Source organism: Vespa mandarinia, chromosome 5 (genome assembly GCF_050613455.1).
Source record: "Vespa mandarinia isolate Hongniang chromosome 5, ASM5061345v1, whole genome shotgun sequence".
In the NCBI taxonomy this organism is placed as follows: Eukaryota; Metazoa; Arthropoda; class Insecta; order Hymenoptera; family Vespidae; genus Vespa; species Vespa mandarinia.
In genome coordinates, this window is record NC_140814.1 from 9,463,399 (window position 1) to 9,478,550 (window position 15,152).

The 15,152-nt window shown below is 34.5% G+C and overlaps 2 protein-coding genes across 13 annotated transcripts in view; one reads left to right on the forward strand and one right to left on the reverse strand.

Moving 5' to 3' along the window:
• Positions 1-5,490, reverse strand: LOC118448487 (uncharacterized). 3 transcript variants are annotated; one of them, XM_085657322.1, is made up of 9 exons: positions 5,381-5,490; positions 3,018-3,173; positions 2,787-2,897; positions 2,614-2,712; positions 2,429-2,527; positions 2,267-2,365; positions 1,991-2,188; positions 1,807-1,902; positions 1-1,360 (listed from the first exon to the last, which is right to left on the reverse strand). In XM_085657322.1, exons 2-9 carry the CDS (start codon positions 3,027-3,029, stop codon positions 1,163-1,165), a joined length of 912 nt encoding a protein of 303 aa, XP_085513448.1. In that variant the 5' UTR covers positions 3,030-3,173; positions 5,381-5,490; the 3' UTR covers positions 1-1,162. The 3 variants fall into 3 exon arrangements, with proteins under 3 accessions (XP_085513448.1, XP_035737701.1, XP_085513447.1); XM_035881808.2 differs by lacking the exon at positions 5,381-5,490 and adding an exon at positions 4,731-4,842; XM_085657321.1 differs by lacking the exon at positions 5,381-5,490 and adding an exon at positions 3,267-3,407.
• Positions 4,226-15,152, forward strand: part of LOC118448484 (uncharacterized) — a 26,455-nt gene continuing 15,528 nt past the window's right edge. For 6 of the 10 annotated variants that reach the window (XM_035881787.2, XM_035881791.2, XM_035881792.2 and 3 more), the window contains exons 1-5: positions 4,227-4,587; positions 6,248-6,872; positions 7,819-7,980; positions 8,082-8,586; positions 8,985-11,810. In XM_035881787.2, coding sequence (XP_035737680.2) covers positions 6,656-6,872; positions 7,819-7,980; positions 8,082-8,586; positions 8,985-11,810 — 3,710 coding nt within the window. In that variant the 5' untranslated portion in view covers positions 4,227-4,587; positions 6,248-6,655. Of the gene's footprint in view, positions 4,588-6,247; positions 6,873-7,818; positions 7,981-8,081; positions 8,587-8,984; positions 11,811-15,152 lie in introns of all 10 variants that reach the window. The other 4 variants (XM_035881794.2, XM_035881797.2, XM_035881790.2 and 1 more) reach the window with 3 other exon arrangements.

Consider the following 15,152-nt stretch of genomic DNA (forward strand, 5'->3'; position numbering starts at 1 on the left):
ATTATAAAACAAGAAGCTCTTTTTACATTTAAAAATAGAATTAGTTAATACATATTAATACATGATAGTAAAAAAATACTGTGCTGTTATAGAGACGTTCATTGCATTTTATTATATATAATTTAACAATAACAATGTGTGTATAATCTTTAAACTATCTCAAGAAATGGGAAGACAGTCAAGGTGGTGCAGGTAACATGATATGATAATTCAGAACTTTATCAAGCACTACTGTTAAATATTAATGCAAACGTATTAATTATTTTTATTATAATTCAGATGTTTCAAACTAACTGAACTTTTGAGTATGTTATTTAAAAAAAAAAAAAAATATATAAATTCATTTGCTTTATTTTGAATTTATATACTATGATCTATGTTATATACATGATCATGAAATGACGTTTAAAAAGAATATTAGAAAGGCATTATGATATTTATGCTTGGTTTTGTCTTTTCATTGACATTGTAATATAAATAAATTTTTATGTAAGTATTATTACGATACGATAGTATTTACTTTCCCGCCGGTGGAAAGCCATATATTTCATCAATTTATAGATTTCATCCCTACGTGATATGTTTCAAGGCAAATCAGTCAGTCTTAACGATCTTAAATCTCACGAGAATCATTACCACGCGTATACGTACTATCGGAGTCTTACATTTTTCTCAGACTGCTAATAAGCACTGAAACTTTATAAATTTAGTTATTTTAACAATTACTGTATATAAATAACAAAGTGTATACATAAAAAATAAATATGTAACTTTCAACAATAAATGTATATCAGCTCTTGAAAATCAAATATATCTTCTGCATATGCAGTAATTTGTTGTAACTTATTAATCGTTAACAATAACATCAAATTATATTACTATGCTATATTATATTATGCTACTGACATTAACAGGAATAAAAATGGAATTTCTGAACAATCACTGAATGTTTACTATATATACTGAATATCTTGTTAGTATCACGCAAATTTACGTTTTTATATGATATTAAAATTGCACTTGATCAATGTTAAAATACATAAGGAATATTTTACCTTATGTTAATGTGCACACATGCACATTGTTTGTATAATATTTTTAAAGACTGTAAAATTATCTTTAAAAATTATGATACTTTTTTAAAAGTAAAAATAACAGGAATCTAACATGCTGCAGTTCGTGTCCTTATTTTATCTTTAAGATAATTGGCAACTTGAGTTTGTGAGTGTCTAACAGCTAATTGAAGTGGTGTCACACCTTCTTGATTTACAAGTAAAGGATCGGCTCCTGCTCCCACTAGTTGTCTTACAACTGTCATGTGTCCTGCTAAAGCTGCAGCATGCAGTGCACTTTCACCATTCTAGAATAATGCATAGATACTTATTTTCTCAAGTTCTATGGTGTATATTATAAGTTGTTAATCTTTGTGCTTGGATTCATAGTTTTATATAACCATAAATCTTTTATATTGAAAATATAAAAATGTATAAGCCTTTATCTGCAAGGATAAAGATAAATTATTTTACTTAATCTTAGTTATTTGATAAAATAATAACTGCTTAGAAGGACATGAGTCTAATATTAATGATAGAGGGGAACTGAAGAGGAAAAAGATTTAGTAGGTAAATGCAAAGCATTGATTGTATTTTTGATTATTAAGTTTGATTTAATACCACATCCAAAAGCAATGACTTTTATACATTCCAACCAAAATAAGATAAGCAAATTTATAGCTTTCATATTTTATATTTATATCTAATGTATCCATTGATATAATATTTTATTATATAAAATTATTTAACTTACTGGAAGAATACCAAGTGATGGACGGTATTTGAGTAATTCTCCAATAACAGCAGTATGACCTTTATGTGCCGCTTTAAATAGAGGCGTTGCGCCATCCTATATAAAGTATAATAATTTATTAAGGAATTTATATTACATTTATAAAAACAAGTAATGTTTCTATTATGCTATTTATAATATTTACATGTCTAGTAGCATCAACATTTGCTCCAGCTTTCAAAAGTTGTCGGACGATGTGATCATGACCCATCTGTGCTGCGATCCACAAAGGTGTAGCGCCATCTGTTCTTATAGTATCTATTCTTGTATTATGCTCCAAAAGAACTTCCAAAATACGTACATGACCATTTTGTGCAGCAATGAATAATGCACTAGCTCCATCCTTTATTAATAGTTTAAATTTGTTTAAATTTTAATAAAAAATATAAGATAATTTTTATATAGTAATAAATATTCTTACTTTCATATGTGCATTTGGATTGGCACCTTTATCAAGAAGACCTTCGACAACATCTAAATGACCATATTGGCAAGCAACAAATAATGGTGTACCTCCATCCTACAATTTATAGATTAACATAATAAATATCATTGATATTTTCAACTTTTGCCATTTACTTACCATACTGCAAGAATCAACAAGTGCTTCATGTTCTAAAAGCAAATTAGCAATATCCATAAAACCACCTTGGGCAGCAAAGAAGAGAGCTGTGGTCCCTGTCTAAAAAGAGAAAGTAATTCTACAATTAAATTAAATTAATTTAATGTAATATATAAAATCATATAAATTTATATATTATGTAATACCAGTCTTTTAGCATTAGGATCTGCTCCTTGCTGTAATAATTCGGTGACAGCTTCTAAATGTCCTCCAGCAGCAGCAAGTATCAAAGGAGTCGTTCCATCCTTTTAAGTTTAAAGTTTCTTATTATTTTATTATATTAATCAAAATTTTATAAATGAATGAACATTATGCAAACCTTGTCTTTACAATCAACATGAACTCTACCAGAATCTAATAAAATATGCAGACGTTTTGCATCTCCATGTGCAGCTGCAAGATGTAATTCTACATCCCAAGGTGATTCTTTCTAGAAAAGAAAAATAACATACTTATATTATACAACTTTCATAGAATCTTAATATATACATTATTATATTTACCAAATTGGAATTATTATTTTTTTTATCTTATAGAATAAGAAACTTACTTTCATGGACATATTGAGTCACGCATTTATTGCACGTTCACATGACATTTTCAAAACGGTGATATGTCAAATCCTTGAATTACTTCGTTACAATTGTATTGTACTGCAGCAAGTATACTTTCGTCTGTGTCCACGTGTCAACTTCGCCCATATCATCTTTGTAAGTAACATATGATATATTATACATCCCTTCGGTGACTTTTTATTACGTAAAAATTTATTAATTCGTCGATCATTAATTGTACTAACTTTTAAAGTACTACAATACAACAATCAAAACCTCCATTTAGTCGCAATGACATAGTAGCTAAGTAGATTGTACTTATACAGTGTTGTCAGGTTGATATAATCATTTTCAAAATGGCGCTTTATTTAAAATCAATCTTGTAACTTTGAAACAATAATTAAAATTATAACATTAATTAATTATGCAAATTATCGTACGTTACAATCTTAATTTCAAAATGTGAAAATAGGTGTTAAGGAATAAATATATTCGAGTTAATACAAGAACAGTAGTGACACTTTTAATAATTAATAAAAATCAACTAAAAAAGACAAAAAGTAAGAAAACTTCGTATCGATTAATATGTTCTTTGTTTATTCTTGTAGAGAACGTTTCTTCGATTGTCCATTTGGAATAATAATTCGTGTAACAGTGTATGCAACTCTTCGTTTTTATATACGTGCGTTGCATACACATAACATACGTATTTATTCTGCATGTATGTACCAGTTCGTCGCATAAAGCGCGCGTAAAACGAAACTTCAGTTATTCATATGAGTTCATGAAATTACAGATGAATAACAATATTACATTACCCATTAACACTTTAATCACTTTTCTTTATCACATTTCTTTTAATTAATTTATTACCTTAAGTGAAACGTAACTGTCTTAGTAAATAATTTCAAACACGTATATACATTTCTTCTACGTATTCTTTATAAAAGAATAAATATAAATAAGCTTAGATTTTTAAATTTATCAAAATTGCAATTGTTTAACGTAAGTTAAGATCAATTTTTTCATAAAATAAGATTTACGTGACAAGAAAATGAAAGAGAAACGAAGAAAATCGGAGCATTGAATCGACACGAAGATGATCTTACGATGGCTTTCAAGAGGGGCCTGATCCGGGCTCGTGCGATTGGCTGGCCCGAACGTGTCACGTGGCGATAGTTCGCGTGGGTGGGGGCCGGAGACGCGGCACCGCGGGCGAAAGCGGCGAGTTTCGTTCTAGTATTTACCTCGCAGTGCGAAGATACTTTTCTCTCGGTTATACGATCGGATTCTTGAAGCTAATCGGTTTACCGTGCGACAGGTAATTAGTAATCAAATTCCAACGACATATCGAGAGTATCGGTAAACAATTATATCAATGTGCGTCCGGTGACAAAGTGGCGAACCGTAACACGAGCGTTCGCCATCTTCACAAAATCGCGCGAGTGATCGGTCGATTATAGACGAGGAGAGGTCTTTTCTTCGGCTCCTCCTCTTTTTACAAACGAAAAACTCGAATGCATTGAAGCGCAATGTCCACGTTCCTTGTTCCCTCGTCACGTTACGGTACGTTTTCGTATAAGTTAACAAGTAAGAAATTAAAGGTGATTTAGAAAGACAGACTGCTAGTAAAAGGGTAAAGGTAAAAAGGACGAGAGGGAGACAGTGAGCGCACACCGTGGGATTGTGGAATGTGCGCGCTTACTTACAGGTATCCGACACTCTGCCGCGCATTACCGTCGCGCTTCGGAATTCTCCATGCGTTTCTAACCTCCTTATATCCTTTTTCTTCTCTATACACCTTTTCTCGCTCTTTTCTCCGCCATCTCCTGCTCCTACTCTGATGATTGCGCTCTACCCTCTCCTTTCTCCTTTCTTTTCTTCTCTTCTCTTTTCTTTCTCCTCTCATCCTCCTCTAATCGGAGGAACGTTATGTCGTACGTATATACAGGGTGTCTCATTTCAATCGATTCATTTTAAATACCATTGATATTATTATTTATTTCGTTAAAAGATATAGAAAATATTTATATAACGATTAATAAAGAAAATCAATCTAAATATTAAAGATTAGTTAGAAATATCAAATCTGATACTGTTTTATATTGCTTGTCATTAATAATCTCAATGGTATTCCTATAGATCGATTAAGATGTAACACCTGGTATGTGTATATATATGCATCACGTGTTTCTTTGTATATGCGTGCGTACATGTATTTTTTTGTCTGTAGTTACATGCGTACGTTACAACACGATCGTTCACCTCTCTCTCTTTCTCCCTCTCCCTCTCTTTCTCTCTGTCTCTGTCTCTTTCTCTGTCTCTGTCTCTTTCTCTTTCTCTCGCTTTTTTTCCTTACATCTCGATCTCCGTCCAACATTCTTCTGTCTGACGCATCGTTGATGCTGCGATGTCCTTTGACAGCTGCTAACGGGTGAACTTCCTCAGAGGGGATATATCACCGTATGCCTTTCCCAACGATCTTTCTCTTTAATCCAATCCTTTCATTTCCTTTCGTATGTTCGCAGTACAATGTGTAAAAAAAAATAACTCCCATTAAATAAACATTTACATCGAACTTTATTCTTTTATATATATATATATATATATACTGTTTTAAAACTTGAAATTATTTATTCTAATTAGATCAAAATTTAATTTAATTTTTTATTTTTCAATTAAATCAAAGATTACATACCTGTATTCAAAAAAAAAAAGAAAAGAAAATTGCATAACACCGTCGAAGAGATTTGCACCGACACTTTCACCTCACAAAATGTAAAAAAACTACTTATTTTTGCATAATATATTCATACGTCTTAACGTACACATGTGTGCGCGTGCGCACGATTCCTAGGGCAATTCTTCAATTTTGAAAAGCTTAGAGTTTGCGTCTTCTTTTTTTTTTTTTTTTTTTTTTTCTGAAAGAAATAATTCAACAGAATCTAGAGCGAGCGGAAAAAGAGAGATACTCGAGAGAGATCTGTTGTTCTCGGATGATCGTACACGTAATTATGTATTACACGGAGTACCCACTTTCTTTAATTCACCCTAATGTTGGGGGCGTAGACATGGATTCTTATCGAATTAGTCGTCGGTACTTTAGCGAGTTAAGGAGAGTTTCTCGGCGCGTCGTCTGATTTCGTCCGGTTCAACGATCCAAAAACGAAAGATCAATCTCGTACACGTCTTCTAATCTAGACTCTTTTGTTTTTCCTTGATTTAGCGTCATCAACATGGACGTCGTGTTCGATCATCGAATCTACGAGCTTTTCTAAGAGATCGAAGTTTTGGTTAAGCGTAGATTCTTAAAAAAAAAAAAAAGAAAAAAGAAAAAATAAAAAAAAAAAAAGGAAAAGAAAAACACTAAAGGAACAAAAAAGAAATGGCGCTAAATCATCGATACCACGAGCCTGAAGGCTTTCTGAAGGGTGGAAGAGACGAGATAGAAAGAGATAGTAGAATATGAATGATATTCAAACGAGTATAAAACAAAAGACGATTCAGCGAGGCGATTAATGATTGGCTGCGCTTAAGGGGAGGGGGAGGGAGGGAGGGTCGAATATATTGGTCCCTCTTTTTGACCTCTCTCCTGAGAGAAGGAGAGAGAGAGAGAAAGAAAGAGAGAGAGGAGATGAGCGATAGCGATTTGGGAATGGTAACGTCGCCTGCGGCGTCTGTGCTGGCAACATGCACGGAGACAATGGAGGACGAGCAGGAAAAGTCCTCCCTCGATGGATCCATCGACATGAATCTGGTAAACGGACCGAATCCATGGCTTCCGGCCTATGGTTTCCAGCTACAACATCATTCCCGTTTTCAATCTACACATGAGGATCTACATGTTAAAGGTTTGCTTACACACACACACACACACACACACACACACACACACACATATATATATATATATATATATATATATATACACAAACACATACACACATATATACACATCTGGTTCTATCTCTCTTTCACACTTCCTCTTTTATCCATTCTCATACCACTTCTATTTTCTCCCTTCCTTCTCTTTCTCTCTCTCTCTCTCTCTCTCTCTCCCTCTCTCTTTCTCGCTCTTTATTTTCATCTCTCTCATACTCATATATCATTTTATTCAGTACTTAACACGGAACAACCTTCTTGCTTTCATGATCAAGACCGCTTTCCCTTCTTTCTTCGTTTCATCTATCTATATCCTTCACCTATCTATAATGCTTCTTTTGATCACTTCAACTATATCGCTCGTGGAAGGATCTTTATTTTCTAAGAATATTTCAATCGATCGATAGATTAGGTTCTATTTTTTTTTTTTTTTTTCTTTTTTTTTCGAGAGCAAAATATCATGTCATTATCGCGATTAACGTAAAAACATTGAAATTAATTACTTCGACGTTCGGCGTACGAGTTTATTTCGATCGATCGATCGATCGATCGATAAGCACCTCCTGAAACTCTGTTTCTGATATAGTCTTTAGATATTGAATTGATCTGCGAGTAAGAACTATTAATAGTTTATCGTACAAATAACTGGTATTTAATGATCGATCGAGGATTAATACAAAAAGTTATTATCGTTCGGATCTTTTTTTTTTTTTTTTTTTTATTACGAAAACTTTCATAAATTTCTATTTGAGTGATAAAGGGAAAAGTTTGAATTTGATAAGAATCATAAATGTTTGTTTCATTATACACCTCATAAATTTACAATAGATTTAGTTCTATTCCATTTATTTAACACTATATAAAAAATTCGACATACTTACGTGTTCTACATAAAGGATTCATTTGTAATTACAGATGCTGTGCCAGTGCAACAGGTCGATTTTTTAGAGACTATTTTCGAAGAAACCTCTGATGATTTGCAAAGTGATTCTGATCACAGTGGTACGACTTATTGGCTGGGCTCTGATTCAGAAACGGAAAGTGTTATTCACATCGAGAGGAAAGAAAATCTTACAGGTATGTTTAAATGGATCTTTTGTGGTAACATTTCTCATCCATTTATATAATAATAATAATAATAATAATAATAATAATAATAACTCAACATTATTTTCTAGGTGAAAGAATAAATGATAACGATGCCGAATTCAATTCCATAATACCTAAGAAGAGATGTCGAAGAAATAATAACACAGACGAGTGCGATCCTTATGTGACTTTTGATGATTTTCCAACGTCTCCAAGATCTTCAAGGTCCTCTGGATCGTCTAGATCCAGTTCATTGTTACAGTTCGAGTCTCTGGAAAGAACTTGTGCTACCTTATCACCGTCCAGTTATAGTTTCGATTCTCTCGAGTATTCTTATCACTCGAATGTGTCTCATTTGGGGAACACGTCGCCGGATAGTCTCGAACAAGATAATGATGCAGTAGTACAAAATGGATTTTCCAATTCTGTCGATCACTTTCCACGAATCAGGCCCTACCGTAGCTTCGATAGTTTAAATATCTGTCAAAAGGCTATGGATTTCGAAGAAGTGACATCATTCAATGAACGTGTATCATCGTATCCGAAGAGAAAGTTAAACTTCGCGAGTTCCGAAAGAAACGAATTACGATCAAGGTGAGATTTTGCTCCTTTTTTTCAGAGATGAATATATAACGTTGTAGTTTTAAGATAAAAATAAAAATACTATTGTATATAAAATTACGTGAATTGGATGAAACATCATGCTTCGTGCGAAATAGAATATACATACATTCTCTTGGCAAGAACAATCTAGATCGTGAGACATTGCTTTAGGTATAACAAATGTTTGTTGGCCGAGATAAATGCGATCCTGGCCATGAAGAAATATCCTTGACTTTACACCTATTATTATCAAGTTCGGAAGTAAAATATTATACAAGCTATATTTCATATTTAACAAAATTGTTTAAAGTAAAATATCGCTTTTATCTTTCTATTTATATTATATTTTCTGAAATCTCTCTATAAGATTTCCATTTCGCATGAAACAGAAACTTTTGGTACGAAGAAGAAGAAGAGGAGGAAGAAGAGGAAGAAGAAGAAGAAGAATACGAGGACGATGGTGACGACGAAGAATTCGAGGAAGACGATCGGTTATTAAATCCGAGTCGCCGTGGATGTGGATACTTCGAGGACCAATTGCATGCTTTCGGTGATTCGAGTTGCAATTATGCGACGTCATTGGATTATAAAAACACTATAGATTTGCGAAAGATCGGTGTTGAGTCAAGAAGGGATATGTTCTTAGATCTGAAGTCTGGCCAAAAAGTAGCGTCGTCTTCCACGCGTCTGTTGCAGACAAGTTTAAATATAACCGGTAGCACGGCTCATGGTCATAGTAAGGTGAACAGCGAACATGATGCTCGTCATTCTCGTCATCATCATCGTCAGCAACAGCAACAGCAACGTTTCGGTCACGAGCATCTTCACGAGCAGCGGCAGCACCAGCAATATCAACGTCAACGGTGGACCGAAGAGGAGTGTTTTAATTTTAGATTTACGGAGAAATCTCAGAGCGCACCCAGTTTGCCTTCGATCGTCAACGAATACGCTCACGATCCAGAAATATTGGCGGAGCTAGTTTCTTCGAGATCAAAGTCGTTTGTATCTACATCAAATTTATTCGAGAATTATACTAAAGTTACCAGCGTACCCATCGATCTGGATCTTTGCGGCGTATCTACGAGGGAAGAGGATGAACGATCGTGCAACGATATGAGTATGAAAGATCACAAAATGGCGGAAGTCAAAAGCGTACGTGGTCTGGAGGATATGCTGAATCACGAAGATGGCGAACTGCTTGGATCTAATGAAAAAGAGAACGACATTGAGACGACGAAACGGCGGTCATGTTCGGTAAGGACTCAGCCAGCTCAAAATGCAAGAATCGACGTTGGAGCGATGCACAATGATCTATCAACGACGGATCTACAAAACGGCGAGGATGAGAACATTGATGCTGACAGCGATGAATACGAGGACCAACAACAGATCGCATCAACCGTGAAGACTCAAGATCGTAGCAATGTATTGGATATAGCGATGGCTATGGAGAACGATATAGATGCGGTGGTTGATGAGGCCGTGAAACGACTTAAACGAGAAGTTGAGGAAGGTGTTGGTGGCAATGACATTGTAGATGCCATTCGTAGACAATATTCCAATAAGCAAATGTCGCAAAAGGTAAAGAAAAATGCTAGTTATGAATTGGCGCAACAATTTGAAGTTGATGAGAGAAATTTTCGAAGACGTGCGATACCATCCAATGATGAAAATACGAGGTCACCTAGGAATGCTAGCAGGAAGAAACGAGTCATCAATAATGCTAGTTACGAATTGGCACAGCAATACGATTACATTAAGTCTTTTCAAGCTAACAGAGGGGCTTTTCAACGAATGGATGCCTGTGATGAATTGGAGGAATCCAATTCAGGACGATCCTCGCGTCTCAAAGTATCTGACTCAAGATCGATTCGTACTGGCAGTAGCTCCGCATTAAATCTAAGCGGTGATTCTCGTGCCGATTTTGCACCCTCGCTCGGCTCCTATTCAAAATCCACGGAGAACGTTTCGAAGCATACCGAGGAATCACTTTTTGGTCAGATAAAAAAAAACTCGGCTTTTTTTTCAGTGCATGGAAAAAATGTTAATAATCGTGTTTTCGTAGACGATGAGGTAGATTATCCTTGCCTGGAGAGCAAACCTATAGGAAAGCTTAACCTAATGGACACCACATTAGAAGAGGAAGAACTTAATAGTGAACAAATAAATAAAGATAGGACCTTTCGTGATTTATTAGAGGAAACGATGTTACTCCAAAGCATTGCTTCCTTGTGCGACGATGATTCGCGAGAAATCCCGGGGGAAGTGAAATTACAAAAAAAGAGATCGTTCATAGGCGAATTTTATCCAGAAAAGAACAATTTATCTGCACGTTCGAAAGAGAAAAAGGATTTATTGTCGGAGGAGAGAGAGAAAAAAGACGAGAATTTGTCGGATAGCGGAGTAGACGAAGAAGACAGCAAGAAAGAGAAGCAAGTTGAAAGCGAGGTTTCCGGTAGGAACACTAAGAAGATGGTAGACATTGCGGAGAAGGTAGATGAGACGATGGAGGGGCATAATAAGAAAAAGGAGTCAGAAGTGGTGGTAGAGCAGGCGTGGGGACAAACTCTTCATGGTGATCGTACTTCCCCACCAAACGGCAATAAAACCGACAGTCTGAAAGTTAGTCAGGGTAGTGGGAGTCAGTCGACGATGGCTGTAGCTTTACCAGTTGATACGAATCATCGCGGTGATCGTGACGGACAACCGGAGGAAACGACGAAGTCGAAAATTACAACAGCGACGATAACGAAGACAACGGAAAGTATGACTTTACCGGCGAAAGTTGACGATCTTACATCAACTAGCAAAACTATGGAATCGATCTCAAAGAATGATTCTAAATTTTGGAAAAATACCGCGGTTGAAAGATCAGCGACCATCAATGCGAAACAACCGACGGTATTGAAAAATGAAGAAAGAAAGAAGGGTGGTATCGGTTGTTTCTTACAGAGATTTTCCAAGTTGAGGTTCAGTGGTAGATCGAAGGTACCTCGTTCGGAGATACAAAACAAATGCGATTCCCGTATTGGACAACATTCAAATCGCAATGAGTTTTATCAGGAAAGAACGAAGAAGGAACCGGATTATATCATTATACCCTTGCATCCGCCGGACGAAGAGAGATCGAAGGACGAGGTCGTTGCACTCGAAAGTAGATCTGACGATACCGGGAGAAACAACGTTGATCTTCAAAGGAGTGCCTCCAGTGTTAGGTGAGTCACGTTGTTTTCCATCGGCTCCTATTGGAGTCGAACGCGCGGATAACTGTGCTATTTTTGTATCGGACGTATTTTTGCGTCGCAACGGAAGAGAGGATCGAGTTACGAATGACCCGAATATTATAAATCGTCGTTTTCTTATCATTTTCATTTAAGTAGGGCAAACTAGTTTTATATAGATACTGTCTCTATACTGCGAGAGATTTAATTACATAGATATATGTATAAATAATACGTTTCGCAAGAACGCCCTTTCGTTTCCATCATTACGAAACACAAGGCGTATCTTATACTCTCGGTCTGACTTGTACGCGCCTTTAACGCGTGTTTGTTTACATTAGATTCTATCGAAGTTACGCTGACGCTTTTACCGATGATCTCTTGTTTGACATATATTTTTCTTTTGGATCTTCGCCAAATTCTTTCTTATCGTTAGGATATGCATCAATCTCAAATTTGAATTATTTTCAAATATTTGATAAAACTTTATGAATAATCGTTTCTTCTTGGTAGGCTGACTTATTGTTATGCGAAAAATACTGCTATCTCGACAGTTTTCGATATGTAATAGCTCTCCAGACGAGCGTTGGACAGTTAACAGACAACGTAACGAATATATACCAACCTATCCTGGATAATTCTATTTTACTTTATTGGATTCTAACTTGGAATATATCACGTACTACCTTTTTCTTTAGCTTGTGTTCGAGGAAAAAATTCTTAGAATGAATAGTTACTGTTTGGCTAGCTCCGAAGAAGAATTCGTGACATGAGTTTGCAGTGAATAAACCTTGATTCTTTCGATAAAGATCAGTACAAACGAAACTTTTTATAATTTCTCATTTATTTCCGCATTCCGGAAAGTGAACCGAGTTTAAAGTATAACACAGAACATTCCCACGTTTCGTATCTCCGTTCAACAAACAATTCTCTCCTTTTGAGCTTTAATGACGCCTTGTTTTTAAGTGTTACTCTTCTTCGTGAGATCGCGTAAGCTTCGTCCGATTGTTTTTTTTTCTCTCTCTCTCTCTCTCTCTCTCTCTCTCTCTCTGTCTGTCTCTGTCTTTATTTCTTTCTCTTTTTCTCTTTTGAAACGTGATAAGTAAACGCAGTTATAACGTTTAGATACGATGCACGGCGCATTGTACTTACGAAGTCCGACCATGTTTAAATTCCATGTTCTAGTAAGCATCAGAAATAACGATTACGTAACGCATTATACATTCGCGTATATGATGAGACATGAGAGAAGTGGTTATTGCCAGAATAATTCTTACCGATTTTAGTGAATTACGAAGTAAACTAATAAGAAAGAGTTATACTTCAGTTTGTAATTTTATCAAACAAATAAAAGATCTTTTTTTTTTTTTTTTTTGTTTATTTTATATTTAGTTTTTTTTTTCTTTTCTTTTCTTTTCTTTTTTTTTTTCTATTGATTATAATACGTTATATTGATCCTGTATTGCTAATTGAACTTTGCTTACTAAAAAGGAACAGTTATGTCGTTCTCGACGATAGAATTGGTGTTCCGTTACGAAGCTTGCCAACGAAGGGTTGAGATACTCATCATACATACTTAATTCACGATTTCCTCGATTACATCCGTTAGTTAGAACGTACACGTACCACTTTCACGTTTAGGCATACGCTATTTTGTGTCATTGACACGCGACGTCGCGTAGGTGCCATTCTTTATATCATATAGTACATGATTATCAAGTTCCTGACTCATATCATTATATTCTAGGTTTATAAACGATGAGAAATTATTTGTAATCGTAATAACTTATTAGTAAAATTATTTTATTTATAAAATCGATTGGAATGATTAATTGTCATGATGAACAACAATTACATGTGAATTACAATTTTTTAATCGAAGTTCGAAGTCATTACAAATCCAATGACACTCGGATGTAATGTAACAAGGTAAATTTTTCTTTCGCAATATATTTGTTCTTTCGAATTCCTTCGGAAATGTAGACAACCTTTTATCAATACCAATATTTACGTGATAGAACGTAATAGAAAGATATAACGTACGATGAATGCTTTCTTTTCGAAAGTCAAAGATTATCGTGCTGGTATAGTGTAATGCCTCGACGTTCTTTCTTTGAATAGTTTAATTTCCTTGTAAAGTTGCATGAATATATCGTTGAGATTTAAGCCGACATTTTAAAATATCGCCATTTGCAGGAAGAGATAAATGAAAATTTATGATTTGCAATATATCAGAATCGTTATCTGTATTTTTTGAAATTTTTTTTTTATTCTTTTCTAACAAATCATCTTTCGAACGGTAAGAAGATAACGTAACTTCCTTCGATGCATACAAGACACTCTATCGTTAGATATAACTAAGCTTTTGAACAGTGAATTACCATATGCTTTAACATTGAGGACAGACATATGCACTGTTCCGAGCTCTTCGCGGAGTACGAACCCTAAATAGCTACTATTTTATTCTTATTTGGCAGCTAAGAAGAAATTTCGTGTGAATGGGACTATTGTGAGCGATACGCGTTCTCATGAATCGGATTCTAATGATAAGTAGTAGTAGTATATAATAATATTCTTACTGGATAAGAATTTCTTCTTCTTTTTTCGTCTCAATAATAAATTAGAATCTTAAACGACGGAAAAGCGATGATTATCAGAACTTGACCAAAAAAAAAAATCATTCTCATGACGTTGCAAGTCGGAAAAGCTCGCAAAACACATCCCTAAAAGAATCAGAACTGTGTTGACCAATCTCAGATGTTCTCCCGATACTCCGTTGTCATGCATACGGTGTCTCTGAAAAAGACGGAAAAATTAAGGAAAGAAAAGTTTAATGGCCGTGAACTAAAAAGAATTATAATTTATAAATTTGTTAAACGAAATTTTTATACCGAGCATGAAAAGTTTGACTTGTAAAACTAAATTATTGTAAACTTTGATCTATAAATGAATTAAAAGTCGATTATTAATTCATTAAATATCGTTAGAATTTCTTTTACTTTAATTTAATCAATAAATATCCTTTCTCTTATTGATATATTAATATATATTATTCTTTGATATTATTAATAATATCGATGACTTTTGTATAAATTTATTAACACGAGACACCTTATGTATATACAGAAAGTTTTTAAAATAATAAAAATATTATTTAGCATTGCTAAATCAGGAAGACCTATTATAACAATACTCTTATCCTGCTTAGGGTTATATCTAAACCTTGATCATTAATACATCCTATAGTTCGTAGTCGAAAAGAAAGAAAGGAGGAAGTTAAGTTGACTTTCTTAGTAATAGTAGATGCTTTTTTGGGAATGTATGATGTAAGAGTAA